This window comes from Chaetodon trifascialis, chromosome 12 (genome assembly GCF_039877785.1).
Source record: "Chaetodon trifascialis isolate fChaTrf1 chromosome 12, fChaTrf1.hap1, whole genome shotgun sequence".
In the NCBI taxonomy this organism is placed as follows: Eukaryota; Metazoa; Chordata; class Actinopteri; order Chaetodontiformes; family Chaetodontidae; genus Chaetodon; species Chaetodon trifascialis.
In genome coordinates this window covers 9,496,486-9,518,978 of record NC_092067.1, presented here as the reverse complement: position 1 = coordinate 9,518,978, position 22,493 = coordinate 9,496,486, and the positions used below count along the sequence as shown (strand labels likewise).

General features: G+C 44.3%; 1 protein-coding gene across 2 annotated transcripts in view; it reads left to right on the top strand.

The window, feature by feature from the left end:
- The window catches only part of klf12b (Kruppel like factor 12b), a 36,482-nt gene extending 13,989 nt beyond the window's left edge, over window positions 1-22,493 (top strand). For both annotated transcript variants that reach the window (XM_070975357.1, XM_070975356.1), the window contains exons 2-6: window positions 1,186-1,262; window positions 8,048-8,591; window positions 11,794-11,929; window positions 18,748-18,905; window positions 21,076-22,493. In XM_070975357.1, coding sequence (XP_070831458.1) covers window positions 1,197-1,262; window positions 8,048-8,591; window positions 11,794-11,929; window positions 18,748-18,905; window positions 21,076-21,257 — 1,086 coding nt within the window. In that variant the 5' untranslated portion in view covers window positions 1,186-1,196 and the 3' untranslated portion in view covers window positions 21,258-22,493. The remainder of the gene's footprint in view (window positions 1-1,185; window positions 1,263-8,047; window positions 8,592-11,793; window positions 11,930-18,747; window positions 18,906-21,075) is intronic.

Genomic DNA, 22,493 nt, shown 5'->3' with positions numbered 1-22,493 from the left:
GATTAGCCTTTCGCTTGAGAATCTAAGAGGTAGTGGAACAATACGTGCCATTAAATGATTTTTCTGTCGCAATTTTTCGTTGAAATCTGTTACAAGACATGTTTTTGATAACTATCTTGAGTGGATTTTCTGGTGAGTAAAAGAAAATCTTGATTATTGGACCAGCCACATGCATGTAGTGTCAGATCTGAGATGGTTAGTGTGGTTAAATGATCAGGGAACTAGCTCCAGAGAAGGAGCATCATGTCATTGGTGATTGGCTGAGCTTTTTGTTTCCACACCAGAGTGGTCATGATGGCTGCGGCGCTGCTCACTGCAAGGACTGGGCCACACATCCTGCTGCTGGTGCCAGCAGTGGAGAGTAATAGAGATGTTTAGAGTCTATTTGCCGTGCTTGCATTCCTCCATGTACTGCTGCTAAAATAATAAGAGGGAGGGTTACCTCAGGTCGGCCCCAGCTGAGGGATACGGAACATGCATTGTTGTCATTGGCTCCATCTGAGTATCCCTCTTAAAGCCACAGTGCGGAGCTGAGGAGCCGGGCAGTGTTGCCCACTTTGCAGAGGCGCAGTGCTCAGAGGCAGCAGAGCGAAGGGTGAACGTAAAGATGTGCGTGTGTGTAGAAGTACAGAAGTGTGTTTTTGTGTGTTTGCATGTATCATCAGTGTCACATTGTTGTATTGATATTACAAATATCAACATGAGTGTAAATAGTATATTAGGAAGTGTCAAACATGTCAAAATTGCACTTTTCGATCTCCAAGTATCAGTTATTGTCTAATTGTATCAGTGGTGGGAGAGCAAAGATTGTCTTGCTTTCTCCACCGCTGCTGAGTAGCTGTATATCAAAGCAAGTATTTGTATTCCATTGAAGTGTTAAGCGGATTTTATTCAGCGTTATGAAGTGTTATTAGCCCCTGCAGCAGCCCACCAGGCAATTGAAAATCTTTATTATGTAGAAGAGGGAATCACGCTGTGCGCCAACTGAGTTTACACAGTTTGTGTGCATCTTTTGTCTGTCAGCTTCTGATGGTTTTGAAACATGAATCCGTGTCTATTTAAAATGTGTTTATTTCTCAGTGGGTGCACAACATTGTAGATGTCCATGTGTGAATAACTGAGTGTGGGACCTGCTTAGTCATGCTAAAAACACCCGTCTTACACCTCCTCTGTATCCCTTCACAGGCAGAAACAGGATGTTAATGCTTGACGGAATGCCTGCAGTCCGAGTCAAAGCTGAGCCCCTGGAATCGGAACAAGGGGTAAGAGAGCAGTTGTTTTCCAGACAATTCCCCTTTTCTTTTTTTTTTCCTGCTTTCCTTTCCGCCTTTCCTCCTCCCAGCAATGGGCCGATAATCACTCCCAGGCCTAAGCAAGTGAGCGAGTGAGCGTGGGGGCTAGGAGGAGTGGTCGGAGAGCATGGTAGTAAGCAGGAAGAGGAGAAGAACCAAGAAGAGGAGGGGAGCCACAGCTGGAGAAGGAATGTATTGGGGTGTTTTCAGGGAGGTGACTGGGGCCAACAGAGAGTCTATGCTGGCTGAGGGTGATTGTGCAGATGTAGTTGCTGCTCGGGGGAGGAGGGTCACATGGGAAGCTCTAAATCTTATCCGTCTGCCCCTTTACATTTCCCCTCATCCTCCCATACCCTTCTTTCTTACTAACACACACGAGTAATCTGTCTCTCTCGCACACATACAAAGCAAACACACACAGACAAACACAACTCACCTCCCTATACTGCTCCTCTTCAAACACTGCCACAGCTCGGTCTCCACTCTCTCACAGCGCTATCAGTTGCTTCCATCCCTCCATTTGAATTCATCACACAGGAGAAGTTAATTGTCACTGCAGGAATTGTGAGCTTTAATCGTTCCATGTTTTGTCTTTGATGAGTTTGTTTTAATCAAAAGGCCACATTGCATCATTCGGTCTCATTTTGAGCATTCCGTTCAATTAGTCTGTGTATATTGCTGCCATGTTAGGAATAATGGAGTCACTTCATGCAGGCCCTCACACACTATCAGTGCTCTCTGGTCCAGCATACCTAGAAATAAAGTGATCCTGTTATGGAGAAGCTGTTGCTAGGTTACTAGGGCTTTGTGTTGCTGCCACAGCTGTGTGTGAAGTGGGTGCAGGCCACTTAATATTTGTAATCATGATGAATTAGTGTTCGGTTATTATTGATTATTTCCATTCATAACATATCAATAATATCTGGGCCCCTAATATATCACCAAGAGCACTTCGTGGGACACGAGCGAAATAGTTTCTGTTAAGATGAACCCAGGAGCATTAGCCCATGATGGATGAGAAACATACCGGCTGCTGATAACCCATCAGGTTACCTCAAGTCTTGCAGAGAATTGTTTGGGGTGTAGGCCTGTGCTGATAAGAACTCATTCTGTCTCTGCACATCTAAGGACGTGAAAGAGAGGCAGCAGGTGGTTTCTTTCTGGGTGTCCTGCTCCCAGCTGTGGCTCTAGGGTTTGCGAGCCGTGCTCCTGTGTTGCTACCTAAAACCTGGGGTTTGAAGTCATTCTCCATACGGGTAGTGATGTCAGTCACACACAGGATGTGAGCACCGCAGCCCACACATCTTTGAAGTGCACTGAGATCCAATCTCACCCTAACAGACTGTGCTTCCCTTTAGACGGCAGACACAGACAGTTTAGGCTGCTGCAGAAACGTGGTCTTCATTTGGGTGGCGGGGGGCCAAGGGCTTGCTGGAAATGGTCTGCCTCGTTAGACAATTCGCCCGCAAGGGGCTGGAAAATCTGCCCTGCTAAAAAGTATCCCCTAATAAAGACAATGGCATGTGGACAGAGGCAGGCGGGCGGGTTGAGCATATCTTTATATGTGTGTCAGTGAGTGTGAGCATATGTAGGTTTCAGCGAATATTTGTGTTTGTCAAAATGAAAGTGGGGGTGGCTTAAGTTTTCCGTTCGTGCTGGTTAAAATGCGTCTCAGAGTCTAACCCCAACATGCAAATAGCGTTCTGTTTTTCACTTTTGTGTAACACGAATCACTCTGTTGTTTGGACCTTTCCACACAAGTGTTCCCCTTTTTACACCGGTGTCACTCAGGATTGGCCAATTTTACCAGCTTGTCAGTAACTGACTATTCCTGTCATGATGCTGATTACTCCTCCAACCAACAGAAGGGCTAGAATGACAGTGAGCCTGACACTTCTGAACAGAGAGATAAAGCTTTCTTTTCTACGAATGAAAAGTGGGATTCACCAGCAAAAACAGTCACCCATCTTCACTTCAGTTCAATTTGTTACAACTCTGAGCTAGTTTACTGATTGGGAAACAGGATGTGTCATGAGTCAGGGAGACCTGGAGCACAGTGAAATGAACTTTGAATTGAAGCAGATCATTACAGATTGAATATGTCACTTTTTCACCACATTTGAATGTTAGTAAATAGTTAATATCTCTATTGGGTATCATCAGTGGCTGAGTTAGCTAATTTGAAATGGCTTAAAATTGCTGATCTTGCTGTTAAACTGATTTTACTGGATCAGTTTGCTAACTTAGGAGTTGGTTGTATTTAATCAAATCATAGATGAGCTTTTATTGTTTATCACACAGGTAACACTTTTGCCACATTTCCACTAGCGCGGCTCGACTCGACTCTACTCTACCCGGTTGTTTTGTGTTTCCATTAGGGATAGTACCTGGTACCCGATACTATTTTTAGTACCTGCTCTGGTGAGGTTCCAAGCGAGTAGAAGCGATACTATATGTGTGACGTCAACAGCCTGTCGGCCACTGATTGGCCGGAGAGTGTCGTCACTGGTCTGCGACGTCCAACACCGGAAAAACAATCCCGCCCCCTCCATTGTAACGCCGGGCAACAGCAACCGCTGACTTTATTCTTTATTCTCACTCGAGGGAAATGGCTGCTCGTAAAATATCACCGTGGTCCGTCTACGAGGTCCAGACTTTTCTGGGTTAGCCACAAACCGAGCAGCAAATACAACATCGCCTCGATGTCCTCCATTGTTTGTCAGCTCTGTTTGCGTCATGTACAAATTGACGTCATGGCAGTTTCGTGTAGCCGTGGTATGACGACCCCGTCTACGTTGAGGAGGTACTATGAAGTACTCAATTGTAATGGAAACTCAACCAAACCAAGTAGAGTAGAGTAGAACCAAGTCGAGTAGAGCTGGAACTGTGTAATGGAAATGCGCCATTTGATACGTGTGATGTCTGTGTTCCACTAATGGTGCCATTCCATTGTTCCGATGGCCAATTATTATATTTTGTATGTATATATTGTATTCATTGCGTTGTGTTTTTTTCCCCCATCCATATTCAGTGAAGACCAGCCCCTATTGTGCCTCTGACTGGTTCTGACAGAGACTTTTGTTTCTAACCATCACCATTTAACCAACCATCTAACCCTAACCCTAACCAAGCAATGCACACCAGCCAATCAGAGAGATAATGGATCTGTCTCTTCTGGCTCTTGGAGTTTCAGAATAATAGGCTGTCAGACCTGTGGGCGGTCCCCCTAAGTCTCAGTCACGTCTCATAATGACAATATCTGTAAGACACACTGACAATACATAAAGATAATATGCTGTTACTTTGTTTGCTTCTTGTGGTCAAACTAGTTCAACAAAAGTTACGCAGACTCACGGTAAGCAACGAGACACATGATTTGTTGACCTTTGTTGACTTATTTTATCACCTAGTTTCCTCAAAACAAAATGTTCTGTGTGTTGCTCCACTGATTAAACCACAGTTAAAGGGCTCAGATGCCGGCGAGCACAAAAACTAACAATGTTTGTCTTCTGTAATCATTTACCTCAATATAATCACATCCCACATGCAACATGTCTGTGTGGCTTTTTACAGGTACTAACAACAAGACATCGACATTCAATAATGCTCAGATATTTATAATAATGATATGTTGGTATTTGGCTGCTAATCAAAAACCAGACAAAGAAGAATGTAGAACAATTTTAATTAGTCTCTTAAATTAGCAACAGACAAGATTTTCTCTTTAACTTATTATAAAGCAAATGCTGAAGTACAGCATGGCCACAGAATAGTGATACCATCTGCATTTAGATTAGTTCGTCCCCTCCGCTATGCAATCCTGTCTGTCTCCCACGATCGATCTACTTCTTCATATGAAAACAGAAACATGATGGCAACCAAGCCTGCTTTTCTAAACCCATACTGAGGAACTTCTATCCACTTCCATGTCTCCATTATAGACTAAATGAATGAATTAACTCACACTCTTTCTCGTAACATTTTCTTCTAGTTCCTCCTCCACCCTAACTCAAACTATGTAATTACACCATATAATATTATGACAATTTCCCTTTACAGCTTCAGCGAACATGCTTCCTTCTTCTCTCTTATTTCTGAAGTTGTATTGATTCACAGAAATTTGGGACTGAATGCAGTGTGCTCTGAGGAAAACAGAAAGCGATGCCATTGTCTTTGTGTCAGCAACGCCTGCAGTAATACCACTTGGAAACACTGGGGGGGTTGTTTTCACTGTAAGGAAAAAGTTTTACAGTTGAAACATAAATCCATCACAGCTTTTTGGTGGACATTGGAGACGCTTTCTAAATTATCTTTAGCATTTCTGACCTGCTATTTCTTCTGACTCATTGTCCCGACATGTACAGTTACACCGACATAGCTGCAGTAAGTGAACACTGCGCTCTAATTCAAGATTCAGTTGCATGAACAGGTGTATATATATTTGCCACAGCAGCTTTAAACATGGCTCAGGCAATCAGAGTTTAGGGCTGGAACAGTACGTGTTTTGCTATGCATGAAATATCACTGAACAACAGGTTGGCACATATCTGTTTTCTTCAGCTTCCTCTTTTTAATCAGTCTTCTTCAGTGGAACGGAGAACTGGCAATACTGCAGAACTTTGGTAGCCAACTAGACACACTCTAAGAGCCTTCACTGAATAAGACAAGATCTCCAAAACACTGAGATCAGCCTCAATGGGTCTAATGACTTCAGAGCCTTCAGGCAGTATAGCTGCAGGCAGTCCGTGACACTCACATCCTATACTGAACATGCAAACACAGAGAGACCATGTGCAAAAGCAGCTGGATGATAGCCGGAGGGTCTGTCAAGAAAGGCTACATGGACTTGATGCAAGAGAACCACAGAGGACATTTGACATCACAAACATAGATATTATCAATTGAGCAATATTTCTTTTGAAATGTTTTTCAAGGTAAAGCTGTGGAGCAGCAACAGTAGAACTGCCTGACATTGCTATCTGACAATTATCTCTTATAGGTCTTTATTAAGGGGGTTACTTCTCCCAGCAAAACTCTCCCCTCCTCTAAAATAACTATTTGCAATAAGTGGTCAGGTCCTTGAGAGAAGCGTCACCGTACAGCTATAAAGAAACTACGGAGGTTCCATGAAGGAAGCAGAATGGTTTCTTTACTGCAGCACAGCAAAAATAAGCCTGGGGTTAAGCTTTTTTTCAGTCATCTTACTATAATGCTTTATGTTCTCTTGATATGTAATTAAAAACTTTTTTTTTTTCATAGAGGTGCGTAAAACCCAATGCATTGCTTGGTGGGTGGTGTGATGAAGCAGACCATAATGGGCTGTGAACCCTGACTTGACACCACTGACCCTGAGCTGAACCCCACCAAGGTCCAGAGGCCATCAGAGGGCATATTTCATGGGGTAGTGTTTGTTTTCCAGCTGAGGAGGAGTTACGCAGGGAGAGGCACATTTTGATTCACAGGGTCGTAACATTTCCTGTAGGCCGAAAACGAGTACACAAGTCTGGAGTAAAAATAGTAGGCTACTACATAAAATAACACGCACACACACACACACCACTCAGAAAAATCCGTAATTCACCACAGACCCACTCTCAGCCAGCATTACATAAGGGGAAAGAAATGTGAGTCTCAAAAACAAAAGTGAGGCTGAAAATCCACATTGGAGAACATTTTTCATATCTGCCGCAGCTGGAGTGCTGGAGAGTTTTTCCCGTTACTTTAATGAGCTTTTCCTGTATGATCAGTAAAAATCCTGGATGTGCTCGCTCCCTGATGGCCCTAACTGTGACTCAGCCTCTGAAAGGCTCCACTGCGAGGATCAACACTGCTCACCACACACTCTAGCACTCCTCCCACATCGAACACAGTCAGTCCAGATCTGCTCCATCACATCTAACGTGGTTCATTTGACATTTTAGCAAAAATTGTGATACCAAAGAAGGTCCGGAGTATGGAGTCCGGAGGAGCAAATAGCTTGTAGCAGGGTGAGCGCTGCTTTTCAACTGTGTATGTTTTTCATTATCTTTTCCAAGTAAACAGGTTCCTGAAACTTGTGCAGACAGATGGAGCGGTTGTGTTACAGTCTGCTTGGTGTTAAGTGAAAGATGTGTTGAGGGATACTCTGAGCCACCAGCGTTGGCCTTAGGAGGCCCATCGCTGAGAGACAGAGAGAGACGGTCAGGAAATTGAGCCCATATGATGTTTTTCCACCGTCACAGAGGAGATTTAGGAGAGATACAAGGGGGAGCCAGGAGAGCTACGATTCTGTGGGAGTGATGAAAAACAGGAGGAAGAGAGTGAGAGAACAGCCCACGCCGAGAGGAAAGAAAGAGAGGAACGGTGAAAGGAGGCGAGTGTGAGGGACGCTATCTTTACTCCTCTGCGTTTCATCAGCGTATGACATCATGCTAACCGAGGGGACCTCACGGGAGAAGCTGAACGTTTGAATGAACACGAGGAAATTAACTGCTCCTCTCTCAATAAATGTCACTGCGTATACCTTTCTGACATATCTCTATCATGCAGCGTTATTGTTCCTGAGACGCTCAGGATGCTTGGACAATAACAATCGTCCTCGTCCTGAATTCATTAACATGTTAATTTCTGCCCATAAATAGATTAGTTGTTGGCAGATTGTTCCACTTATTTCTTCCTTCTTTCTGATGTGTGTGGCAGTTTGTGCATTTCTAAGAAGTTAAAATGCCAATGAGCGAAGCAAAGATCTAACATCGACTCTTCTTTTACTCCCACAGTCACCCAAAGTGCGCCCTTATTCTGCGATGGACGGCGTCCCCTTCTTCCTCAGCAGAGTTAAAGCGGAACCTCCAGAAGACCTGCTCGCTCACGACCTGCACTTCCACACACAGACAGAGCCCGTCGACCTGTCCATCAACAAGCCCCGTCCCTCCTCTTTGTCCACCACCCCGACCACCGCCTCGTCATCCTCCCCTCTCAGATCCGCTTTCTCCCCGTCTTCTTTATCGTCGTCATCCTCCTCCTCCTCCTCTCCATCGGTTATCACCTCAGCCTCATCGGTGCTCACGCCAGGGCCTCTGGTTGCCCCCGGAACCGGGGTGAGAGGTCAGCCGTATTTGCACATCCTGCACTCTGTGCCGCCGCCTCCATCCAGCCCTCTGAGCCTGCAGGGAGCAGGGAAGCTGGCCAGCCATGTTCACCGCATCCCAGTTGTGGTACAGTCACTGCCCCTCATGTACACCACTGCCGTTCGATCGCCCTCCAGCCTCAACAACGCCATCATGCTACCTCTGCTGGACGAGGTCAAAAGCCAGGGCAAAGGTGAGACCGTTCTCCCCAAATTTACTCCATATTCATACGGCTGACTTGAAACTTTTGGGATTTCTATGAAACCTCTTTCATTAATTCCAGTTAGAAACTCAGGAATTTCAAAGGTGCGCCAGCACTTATTCAAGCACTGATAGAACTGTAAAAGAAATGGTGACGCATTATGATTGTGCCTCATGATTATATTAGTTTCACTATCAGTTACAAAGCAATTATCAATGGGGTTGAATATTTTCAACTATCAGTTGTCAAACATCAGTAAACATCAAGACTAGTCTTGCTTAAGGAAAAAACCCAAATACTTTCATCTGAACCCTTTTCAGAAATGGATTTAAAATTGGTCCATGACTGATTAGGCTGTTAGAAAACAAGGCATGACAGACATGTCCGTGCTGGCATCAGGCAACGAAAAAGCAGCTGCAATACCTATGTGATGTGGCGAGAGATATCCCAATGACAAGCTGTTTATGATGGTATGTTTGTCTTCCCTGATGCCCTACTGTCTTTAGTCAAACAACTTGTAGACAGAACGCTGTGAAAGCTGACAGTGTGTGCACGCTCCTTCAGAGACGGCCCCTCAGGCGATAATGTTCCACCTTCAGAGTGAGGATGAGGATTACAGGTTGAAAGGCTCTCCCATCTTTAACTGACAGAGATTTTGCTTGGCTGTCTTGAATAGCCTCTGGTGCAGACAACCGGGGCCACTCCTGTTGTTAACTTTCTTTCTATCGAGAAGCAAATATCTGAGGCAGTTTGAGTGTTGGACCTTGTTGGCCTGGCCTAGACTGTGTTATTGGTTTTCTCTCTGGGTGTGGTTTTACTGCCAACCACTGGGAGTGAGCCTACAGTAGGTGTTTCTGTCCAACTCTGAGCGAACACAGGCCAACCTTTGGTTGTAAAGAGCCTTGCTTCTCGTCCCTCCCTGCACGATGGACAGACACACTTCAGTCACACCCGTGCATGTTCTGTTCCTTAAAGGTAAACAAGCAGTGATGTGTAATTAGAGCATACGTTCAGACACTTGGCTGGCTGGGTGGGATGGTCCCCCCAGAGATGGGCGTTTTAAATGCTGGATGTCTGCTCCCAAGGAGAGGAGAGGAGAGGAAAGGAGGAAGGACAGGAAAAACAAGACTTGCATAAGAGGGTGTGGATGGATATTGAAGATGGGTGGCACTTACGCAAACACGCGCGCACACATATACACATCAGTCCAACATCAGCTCTGCCCAGCTCTGAAGGAACCCAACACAAAGGAAATGGGCTGAATGAGTGTTTTGATGTCGGGTGTGGTGCACACAGTCATTTTTAATGAGAAACCAACCAGCAGACAAACAGAACATTTAGCTATTTGTTGCACTTAATGAGAGGATTTGCATAAAAATTCCCACAGTCATAATTAATTGAAATAAGTGCTGCAAGATATCATATTTGTGTTTGCAGTTTTCCCTTTCGGATGTCACTGCATGGTGATTTCTGCAAAACACCCATGTAAAGTTTAATGTGCGGGTCAACAGCCCACTTTTACCTCGTTTGACTTGATGCAAACCCAACAACCACGTGCAATGATGCAAGTCTCAGTCATACTGAAGCTTTCAAGAGAGATACAAAAACACTCACATGCACACACACTTCCACTCATCCTCATGCACGCACGCACGCACGCACACACACACACACACACACACACACACACACACACACACATACACACACACACAGGTTGGCCATCCTCTTTAAGAGAGGGCGGGTACCCTTCCTTTCACTGCTGTCTCCCTGTCTCCGGCAGGAGGTTGCCATGGAAACAGGGCTTGACTGGAAACAACAGGAGAGAAAGAAAGAAATCCGGTGCTCTGCCCACCTCTCCACCACTCCTCCTTTGTGTCCCTCGCTCAAAATACCCCTTTCCAGCACACGATGCATTTCGATCTAATTACAGGTTTTCCATAGGGTAGGCAAGCTGGTGACCACTCTGCATGTCTTAGTCTACATCAACAGTTAGAAACCTTTAAAAGCAAAGCTCCAACAGAGTTACAGTATTATTTCTGCAACCCACCCCCCGCCACCCCCACCCCTCCAATAATAACACCATGTCTGCTCCTAACTCTAGACCCTTATTATGGGCCATTATGGCCACAGTCTCGGCTGGGAGGGCAGAGGGGTGAAGTCCTGATAGCTTGTAAAAGCACCAGGCTTACAGTAGCTGGATGTTGCAGAATTCAGTGGAAAATATATCCCAGTATATTTGGTGTTTGTTCTAATTACATCCTCAGAATTAGTTATTAGTTATTGTAATATCTTCGCCGTGCAGTTTCCAAGTTCTGTATTCTTCTGTATTTTTTCTAAATTACGATGCAACTTAATCAGTGTTTAATTGAGTGGATTTCCAGCAACTTTTCTACGACAAGTGGTCTCTTGCAGGTTTTTATTTATTTCTTTATTTTTTCACATTCATCTCTTGAGTTATCCAGGATGTACGCAGCCTGTGTCCATGGAGACAGAGATGACAGAATGGCTGCAGGCTCTGGCAATATATCCAATGAGTTGTTCAGGGGAGAAGTTGTCACAACTGTTGGAATAGATGTAACTTTGTCTTGCAGCTGCGCTCATTGGCTCAGAGGGTCATGGTTAATAGCACGCCGGCCAGTCAAATGTTCGACATGTTTTTTTTTCTCTCTCTCTCTTCGTTACTGTGCAAAATAATAGAATCAAAGAAGGGACAAAGCTAGCTTGCTAGTTATCAGGATGTTCTGTGAAAAGAATACAGCAGCGAATGGATGGAATCAGACTTTTGTGTTGTCTTCAGGCCTTTTATGTTTTGTCATTATCATGAATATGATTCTCTGTCACTTGCACATGGAGGCGAACAGAGAGCAGAGTTCTCAGCTGAATCGCACTCATGCATACTTTCAACTTGGACATATTTGATGTTCACATACACACACCCACACACACACCTACCTACTTGCATTCATTTTCTGGACTTCCCCTAAAATAACCACAACCACCACTTGCCAAACCTCAACCTTTACCTGAATTTTAACTCAAGTCTTCACTCTTAATGATTTACACTATAAGGAATTGTGTTTTGCAGGCGAGTCCCGACAACATGAGTAATACACACACACACAAACACACACACACACTCAAATGCACAAATGTTTCCACTGACTCCTGTGTCTGTGTCCCATCCTGACAGCACACACAGACCCCAACGGCCTGTCGCCAAGGCAGATCAAAAGTGACAGCGATGACGACGACCTGCCAAACGTGACCTTGGACAGTGTTAATGAGACCGGCTCCACTGCGCTGTCTATAGCCCGCGCCGTACAAGAGTGAGTATCATGATCCGTGCACACGTGTGAGGGAAATGTTGAATCTCTACACTGACTTTTCCTCCTCTACTGACCCCAACAGCTCATCTGTCGTAAGCTGTTATTTCTGTGCTGTCATGTCACTGCACGATGTCTGGGAGGTCCAGTCGTGATCCTTGCACTCCTTACTGTTGCCTGCTGTTAAATCGGGTCATATTGGAGTTTCAGTTTGTTCCACGATTGTAATATTCTTAGTGTTGGAGAAAGGTGTTTTGTGTCTTTTGTTTATTAAAGTAAATGCTTTATCGCACCTTGTACTTACTCACCAACCAAATCGAAAAAAAAAAAACATGAAGTGTAAAATGTCATTGCTTATAGAAACTAGGGCTTCAAGTAACAGTTATTTTCGTTATCGATTAATCTGTAGATAATTTAATTTGGTTATAGTTGTTTGGTCCTAATTTAATAGTTCAGAACTAATCAATTAATCAGCTAATTTCAGAAATGTTGAAGTTATTTTTGAAAAAATATTCTTAGAACATTTTAGAGTACTTGTGTATGTAGATCTTTATCAGGGGCTTTTATTTTGAAGATGTAGTCCACTGCAATGGATCTCGTTCCAGTCTCGGCCATTAGCAGTCACTTTAATTTAAAGTCTGAGACTTTAAAAATGTCTGCTGTCTGCAATAGTGGTGCATGTTTTGGCCCAACATCTTATTTATTAATTATTTTTATGGCACCAGCTTAATGAGCAGGAACAGTTAAATGCAGCTGTTTCCTTCAAAAAGTATGTCATTAACCACTTTTACATTTTCCCTGACATCGCTCATTGTTAGTCACCCTGGGTGAAGTCATCATTTACAATGTAAACCCAGTTTAAAACCAAGCATTGTGCATATCTGTGGGCTTTTGTAACTGCTCTTGCACATTTGGATGCACCAGTGTGGGGATGCAGCTATATGCCTGACTGCGTATGGCTCAGACATACTTTATGCCCCGTTCGGCCTGCAGACATCACAACTCCTGTGGTGCCAGTCCATCTGTGTTGAATGAAAAGACTTCCCTCTCCAGTGGATGACAGCTTACAGTATCCTGATCAGAAACAGGAAATCTGACGCAGAGAAACATTTGGCTCAGCCCTGCCCTGCTCCCTCTGCCGCCCATAAACCCAGCGCAGTCATGACTAGCCGCCTGGCCAGACTCAAGTTAATGCCCATAGGACTTTTATTTAGACTAACTGTAAGGAAAGTATTCCGGGACTCTGTGACAATCCTGCTAATGATGTAGCAACATTAACAAGGCCGACGCTGACGGTAGACCGGCCCCAACTGGCTGTGTTTCAGTGGTAACGAGTCCAGTCCAGCTTACGGGCTTACGTTGTGTACAAGACATAGCATTGTTTGCTTGTGCATTTCTGGCTGCGTGAATATCTGCAGTATCAGAACTAAAGAAATTACTGTGGTGGCACTGTGCAACACATGGTGGTAGAAACCAGTTCACTGGCTGTGCTTGTTCAGTGGTAGTAGTGGATGTTTCAGGGAAGACACACAAACACGCACGCATGCACACACACACACACACACACTGCAGGACTCAGGTTTCTGTGCAGGTTATTGAAAGGGACAGGCGTGCCCCTGAGTGCCACACGTGGGCTCCGGGTGGTCAGAGGAGAACAGGGGTTGGCAGGACCCAACCTTTCACTGCCCAAGCTTTCACTATGGAGAGAAATCACCAGCCGGGCTTAGCAATGCCCTGCCAGGGCCTGCCCACACACTCACTTCTCTGTGTGCAAAGTGCAGACTGTACTGTGTGGAAACTGTGCTCCTGCTTGCGCGCTGTGTATGTGACTGTGCGCGTGAAAAAGTATGCATGCACGTCTGTGAGTATTAATCCTCCGGTGTATGTGTGTTTGTACTGTATGCATGCACGTGTTTCTGCACAGTGGACGGAACAGCTGGTTCCAGAAGGAGGTCAGCCATTGTCAACAGGAACACAGACTTGCATGTTTGTCTGTGAAAAACAAAGCAGTCTGTAGTCTTCTTGAGTTACACGCCGGTTTGGCCACATAGACGGAGAATGTGCATTCTGTATTGACACAACACATGCGCTCTGTGGACATCTGCACTGCAACAGAAGCCGACAGCACTTCTTTGAAATATATCAGGCCATTGTGTAGCTGTATTTCTTTTTCTTTTCATTTGAACGGGTGCAGTGTGAGTATAGACAGAACTGCTTTATGTAATTTAGCAGCCACTTTTACACAAGCAGTCAAAAAGAGTGTATCAGAGAAGTGTAAGGGCGGAGGATGGGAGTGCCTGCAGCTTCCAATTCAGGTATCTATATATAAATAAATGAGTGAAAGGGAGAGAGAAAGTCAGAGAGAGAGAGAGAGAGAGAGAGAGAGAGAGAGAGAGAGAGAGAGAGAGAGTGTATGTGTGTGTGTGTGTGTGTGTGTGTGTGTGTGTGTGTGTGTGTGTGTGTGTGTGTGTGTGGTGTGTGTGTGTCATGTGCTTCTTGGGCAGACTCCTCCATATTCATGCGTTTCCCTGGGGACGGGTGGATAGGCTATTGTGGGAGAGCACGAGTGAAAGAGAGGAAGACAGTTGGAGAGAGAGGAGAGGGAGAGGAGGTGTGTGTGTGTGTGTGTGTGTGTGTGTGTGAGTGAGAGAGAGAGAGAGAGAGAGAGAGAGTGTGTATGTGTGTGTGTTGGGGTTTAGGGGCTTGCATTGGAAAGGTTGGCTCTGCTGAAGTCTGGCTTGTCCCCAAGGACCTGGAGGCCACGAAGCAGAGCAGGTGGAGGGAGGGGAGGCGGGTGAAGCAAGGGGTAGTATCCTCGGACAGGTACAGGAATGCCCAGTGGGCACTCTTCCAGTGCGCGCGCGCGCACACACACACACACACACACACACACACACACACACACTGCATTTCCTGTTTTCTTGGTAAATCCACTATTACTGCAGGCCTGTTTGAGAACTGCGTAACTGTTGTTATGACCTTGTTTCCTCTGAGAAGTTAGATAAATGTGGACTGTGTTTGCATTGTGGGAAACGCCTGTTACAGGTGACGCACATACACACACCCCGTCCCTGGTTCTCTTCTTCTCTGTCTGGCGGTCGCACTTGTGTAGAGCAGCGGGTAGAGAGGGGAATAGAAGGAGGGGAACAAAGGAACCAAAACAGAGGTCAGTTCTGTTTGAAATGGTTCTCAGCTGTACTTCCTATTTCTCCGCGCTGCTGTGGGAGACACAAACAGACACATTCACACAGCTATGATGCCGCGGTGACACAGAGTTCAAGGCAGTGTGAGTTTGCTTCTGGGCTCACATGAGAAAATGCAACAAATTGATTCTCACAAAACGGCAAGGATACATATAGCCAGAGATGTCAAAGATTTGAGTTTAATGTTTTTCACTGATGGTCCTTTTTTTTTTTTTTGGTCTCATTAGATGAGAAAGTTATCGATCTGTTATTCACATAAAAGACTACTTTTACGTGTAAGTGTGGCTGAATGGACATTGCTGATTGTGCTGGTTTAAGTGCACCACAAGTGTGAGCACAGTGATCATTTGCTACAGATTTACACATACAGTAAGCCTGCTGATATAAATAGCGGCTAAACACAGCTAGTAGCATCTCGGAGAAGCGAAGCAGAATAGATGAGCAGTGGTGAAGTCTTCTCAGCCCACAGAGGGGCATGAAAAACCTTCAACTGCAGTTTAAACAAGACCAGTTATGAGTTTTGTTTGTTTTTCTACAGGACAAGAGCTACGTGGAAATCTTGAAGTTTAGGATCACATTTAGGGCTGCAGTTAAGCATCATTTTCATTAGCAATTAACTGATTACTGTTTCTTTATAACAATCTTAATCCTAATCTTTTTGATTAATCGTTTAGGCTTACTATGTTGTAGTGAAAAATGTCCATCTCAGAGCCGAGAGCGATGTCGTTAAATGTCAAACTTGTCCGACCAACAATTGAAAGCCCAGATTTTAAGTTTACACTGATCTGAAACAGAGGAAAGCAGAACATTCCCACATCGTTAAAGCAAAAATTAAGCTTTTTTTTTTTCCACAAATGACTGAAATGATAAACAGATTATCAGTGTAGTTGCAGAGATGTGAATAAAACTTTATACCTTGCCTTGTCCGTGAACCTTTCTACTTGAGTCACGTCTGATACATTGGCTGTTTACCAACAACAACTCCCATGATCCCACACTACTTCAAGACGTCCTCAAGCTGCGTCTTGTCATGGTCTTGATTGAGAGACCCCCAGTGGCAGAAATGATTCTGATGGATTCTGATCCTGCTCACATGGTTTGTGTACCTTTGTTTGGCTGGTGCGCACGGGTGACATCTGTTTATCTGTGACGATGGACGATCTCTGACCAATAGAACGTCTCGCACAGTGAAATTTCTACGAGTGTTCAAAATGGATTAAACCTAGAAATCTGTCACTGAGCTCTTGAAGCGGAGCAGTGGCGACTGCAGAGTTATCACCAGCAGCGGAGAAGCAGTTGCGGCACATTGAATGAATTAATTTATAATGAGGAAGGAGTCGTCGTACCGTCTTTGTTTTCGAAGCTGTTGTACTCAGACCTTCCTAAATTATATCATAATCATGGAGTCACTTCATGGATGAAGTCAGAATGTAAACATCCGCCTCATCTGCTAGATGTCTGAGCTCAGAGTGTTTCCACTGTTAATCCTGCCTCTCCTCTTCACTACGCTGGACACACACACACACACACGCACACACACACACACACACACACACACACACACACACACACACCCACCACAGTTTAGATTAGATTATTAAAAGGTCTTGTAATCTCATCAATCATGTCTAATGAAAACTGTTTTCCCCATGAATGCACTTCTTTGTCTAAATGTTCAGTTTTGATATCATGTTGCAGTGCGATATTTTCTGAAATTAGAGAGAGAGAATGAGAAGTGGCAGGGAGAGAGAGAGAAATGAGAGAGGGGGAGAGAGAGAGCAAGAGAGAGAGAAATGAGAGGGAGGGAGGGAGAGAGAGAGAGAGAGAGAGAGAGAGAGAGAGAAATGAGAGGAGTTGGAGTCCACTTCATATCTGACCCGTGTGCTCATTTCCTGTACAGCTTCAGATTGGCAGTAAGCCAAGAGCAACAGGTGATCTGTATGTGTATGTGCTTTTCTATATATCTGTTTATTTGTGGAGCCTGTGCACGTGTGTGTGTGTGCGTGCGTGCATGTGCGTGTGTGCGTGTGTGTGATTGCATGAGTATATCTGAGTCTGCATTTGACAACTCGCGCTTCTGTGAAACACAGAGAGACAGGAAGTAGGTTGTGTGTGGTGGAGACAGTTCACTGGAGGGCCCGTCTGGCAGCCCCTGCTCCTCTTCTCAAATCCCTCTAACACGACCGAAGCTGTTCCTTTCGTGCTCTCCCCCCTCCCCCCTTTACCCCCTTCGCCCTCTCTTACAGTACCTGCTTCTCAGTATCCACAGCAGAGACTCTTAGACCTGAAAGAAAAGCAAGTGCGCTCCACCACTGCTGACAGTTAAATATATCCCACAGATCTTACTCCTCCCCTCTAGTAAACAGAAATGTTCTTGTTTTTTGTCTCTGCTATATCCTTTTCTTTTCTTGCCCCTTCGTATTGAGTGTGCGGCAGTCATGCATTTCTTGCTGTGTGAGAGCTGCTCGCTGTTTCACAGTCGGCATGAAGTGCAGACCATGTACCACAAATCTACCTTCTTTTTTTTCCTACCTTCTTCGTGAGGACATTTAGATTGACCTCAGATATGATATACCACCACACTGCAAATACACACACACACACACACACACACACACACACACACACACACACACACTTACAAGCTTTGCATGCAAAAGCACATGCACACTTTGCTGCAGGGTTTCACTGTTAGAAGTGACAAATTATATAATCAGCAGTGATATTGAGCAGTTATTGGAGAGGAAATGCCATGCCGCAATTTATTGATGGCAGAAATAACTCAGGAGTCGTTAACCTCGTTGAACAACATTAAAATATAAAACTCCTCCATCCCTCCACCTTTGATTGATGAAGGTATCAGAGCAATAAGAATACCAGCCTGCTTACCTCATCTACTCCCTTAGAGTTACTGGACAGCAGTGTTGCACTGCCACCTGCTGGCAGAGATACTGCAACACTACTTTACATGGTAATTGTACGCATTATACTCTAAGCTTTGAAGTATCCTGTTTTTGCAGTTAGTACCTACTGTATACAGGAAGTTAACACACTTGACTGATGATGCAATTATTGCACCACATGCCAACATGCAGCTCAGCACAACAACAAATCTGACATCCGACATACACTAATGCAGCTTCACACACATCTCAGGATGGACTCTTATGCCCATAACACAACAACATAAAAATTACTAAATGCAGCTGCATTACAGCATGCATCAGTATTCTCTTTTTAGTGGTTTTTATGTTTTCCTTAAATCAAGATACCAACACAATAAAATGTGCCGGTGCATGGGTTATGCTGCAATGTGTTACAGAAATGAATCAGAAATGTTGCAATATGCTTGAGTCAGCTTTGTTTTCCTAAACTACTGTAAAGAGCTAAACTTCACAAAGAGACAAAAAAAAACATTTTTCTGAGCTGTTTCCACTTTTATTTTTTGCAGCTGTGTGCAGCTCCTCAGTTTCAGTCGTGCATAGCAGTGTGTGAGAATAGTGTCCATCAACAGCACATTCAAAACATTTTCTCTGAAAACCTGCTTAGACTAATTGTGCAAAGTCATCATCACGCTCTAATAATCCTCTCATGTTGATTTTTCTTTCTCTTTTGCAGTTCCATGTCCCCGTTCAGTATTGACAGCATACGGCGCCCACGGAGGTCAGAGTCACCAGACTCCAAAAAGAGAAGAATCCACAGATGTGACTTTGACGGCTGCAATAAGGTGTACACCAAAAGCTCCCATTTAAAAGCACACCGGAGGACGCATACAGGTCAGTCGGCCTGGGCGTGATGACATGCTGTGGTTTTAGTTTACGAGGTTGTCCGCTCTAGTTGTACCACAATAATAACATTTCCATGGTCAGAAAGTCACAGTCTTATTTGTGTTACTCAGTGCCAGGGCCTTGTAAATATGTACCTTACTGATCTGGAACAGGTCAAACATTAATGCCAAATTTAGACTGAGACCAGAGCAATTAGAGTAACAAACCACAAAACACGAAAAAGACAATGAATGCACATAATTCATTTTAAATGTGGAAATAAATCTTTCAAAATGAGCAAGCAGGTAGATGTAAACCTGCTGTAAATGTTCTGCATCTTTCCACGTCCTTTTAATCAACACCTGTGCACAGACTTATGTAGACACTTTCACATACTGGTTTCAACTGGACCAAACTGACAAACTCTTCATGTAGCTTGGGTGGAGGACAAAGGCCGGTCTTGGAAAAGTGGCAAGACCTTAATCAAAATAGGCACAAAGCTAACAGAAGTCCAAGATATTCATACAGCGTCCATAAGGCTGCACTCAGAACTGAGACCATGACAAACACATTTCTCTTAATCTTATTCTGAAACTGAGCTGTAAACACCTCCAGTTTCACTCAGTTTACATTATCTGTACGCAGTGCTTAAGAAATTATGGCTGTCAGTCCGAGGATCATTATTATTATTGCTCAGTCAAACATAAAGAGGATGACATTTGGCACATTTTCTGTTCAGTCTGTATCTGTTATGAATTACATATATATATATACCTACAGTACAGAATGCATTAAAACACATGTATAATGCTTTATAAGAACATATCTGATAATGCATTATGTATCATCTGAAGAGCGCTCATCTCAGTTTGTCACAACCACTCACTCCGTCATGAGCATCTCTCTCTTTCATCAAAATGGAGGGACACCATGCTTATGAGTGCTGCGAGGCTGTCCCCGTGGCTCATTGTCTGCTTTGAGTAAAAGGTGTGATGCTGATATTGACTCAGCCGTCGTACCATGTGTCACGCTCGCGTGTCACACTTTAAACAGCGGAGTGGAATGCGTGTTCGCGATCACGTGCTGATGTGTCACATCATGATGACCTTTGTGACTGCGCGACTCTAAGCACTGGTAGCAGGAGAAGCATTGCTCAGCTGTAAACCTGTGTCTGAGTTCTCGTTCATATTGAGGTATTTACTTTTTACGTTCGGCGTCGCTGTTGACAGGAGGTGACAAAGCATGCGGTTTCATTTAGGACTCTGCAGAGTTGCCTGTTCTGTTCCATAGTGAGCTGGAACCGGAGTAGTGCATGTTTGTTTGTTTGTTTGTTTGTTTCCAGTAAACCAAATTGATACAAGAATGTTGTCACTGCACCAGACAGCACACACTTCTTGTCCACTGTCATCAACAGTACAACAGACTGCAGCTTGAAATTGTGACGTAGAGCCTGGACCAGTGTTACGCTTCAGCCCATTTACCACCAATCATATGGACTTTACAATTCAGTTCACCACTTTGCAAACTATGCTGCAGTATTTTTTGAAACTTGAAAGTATTTTTTTATTCATTCTAGACATCCATTGATTTTCCAACGATGTGAAAATCTATTGAAAACGAGTTTCAACAGTCCTGACTTTTCAAATCAGTGTGCGCCGTAACTTCATCACTACATCATGATAATGTACCGCTGGCAAAAAATGAATTCAGACTTCACTGTGATAACCAAAAAAGAAAATCTGGAGCCACCCCCGCAACCCCGAAAGGGATACGCGGTAAATGGATGGATGGCAGAAAATGGATGGATGAAAATCTGGAGCATGTCAAGTGGTCAGCTACGCATGCTTTATGGTTGCTGTAAAGTCAGAAGTTTTAGCTCCTAACATGGATAACGTGAGTGGAAGTAAGGGGTGAAAGGTTTCATACGCTCTCTGGTTTGAGCTCCAGCCACCACACCCTCTGTCTATTCTGACTTTATGAGCAAACAATTGTGATATCAACAATTGTGTATCCTATAAAGGCTTTTCTTATAATCCCTCATAGAAAGCTACCAACTTTTTTGGGAGATGTCATCATTTATAAAGCATCAAATCCAAAGTATGGCCATGAGCTGAGTGCGTGACAGCGCTGAACATGTGACCTACAAGCTTCTGACCGCGCACTGTGTTTTCCTCTGCAGGGGAAAAGCCATACAAATGCACCTGGGACGGCTGCACGTGGAAGTTTGCCCGCTCCGATGAGCTGACGAGGCATTACAGGAAACACACAGGGGTGAAGCCCTTCAAGTGCGCAGACTGTGACCGCAGCTTCTCCAGATCTGACCACTTGGCCCTGCACCGACGGAGACACATGCTGGTGTGAATCAGATGGAGAGAGAGAGAGAGAGAGAGAGAGATCAATGGAACAGACACAAACACACACACACACACACACACACACACACACATAGAAGCACACACACACACAAACAGGCAGCCGGGGGAGCGGGATCTCCCTATGAATGTTTTTCAGCTGGCCTGGACACACACACACACACACACACACACACACACACACACACACACACACACACATAGAAGCACACACACACACTCTCATCCGTCACGAGGAGGGAAGATGGAGAGGTGCACAGAGCTTGTGGAGCACAAAACAGGGTCACTTCTGGATCCTCTTTGGGTTGGAAGGAATAGACGGCAGGATCTGTTATTATCATTGTTTGGAGTATAATAGGGAACTGTCTTTTACAGCACTGTTTGTAAATGTTTCACTTTGATTTTTAAGATGAACTCGCACTCTTTATTTGGACAAAAAAAAAATATATATAATGCAACCGCAGCGGTCTCTTTTTGGTAACTTTCTTTTCATTATTGCTCAAATGGCTGCTTCTCCAGCATTCATAATGTGAACGACCCCTTCGTATGGAATGGATTTCCTGTGTGAGCAGAGAGAAGTCGGACTGGACCGCAGGAAACGACTTGGGCCTATATGGGGTTACAGGCAGTGTTGTTGCCTCCCTGTGAGTCTAATTTGTGACCAGCAGAGGATGCCATTTCACCACGGATGGTTCCCCTTGCCTGCTGTCCTGTCTGAGGCACGCCATATAGAAGCTGACATGGGGCTGGACTTACACCTTTCTCATAGCCAGCAAACAATAAATGACAAACAGCCACAACCGGAATGGATCAACCTCATCAACACACCCACTGTTTTCAGATGCTCACCGCTTTATTTCAAACAATGAAAACTGGACACGCATATCATCACACCAGCGAAGAAACACGCCGCTAACGGCCCGCTCACGAGGCCGCACAACCCCAGATCTCATCAGTGCTATTCTTTATGTTGAGCCTCTTGAAAGCGTTTTCTTAAAAAAAATAAATAAATAAATCTTTGGTGGATTTTGTGCTGTGATTAGCAATCAGTAAAGTGCAATCTTAAAGGATAAATATACTTTCAGTATGACAACGTTTTGTTTTATTGAATCTTGCTTCTTTTCATTTTTTTAATGCCTGCTTATTGCTTATGTTTGACTCAGAAAAATACAACCCCTCATGTACAGTGAACTTTGAAACAATCAGAGGAGATATCCAGTATGTG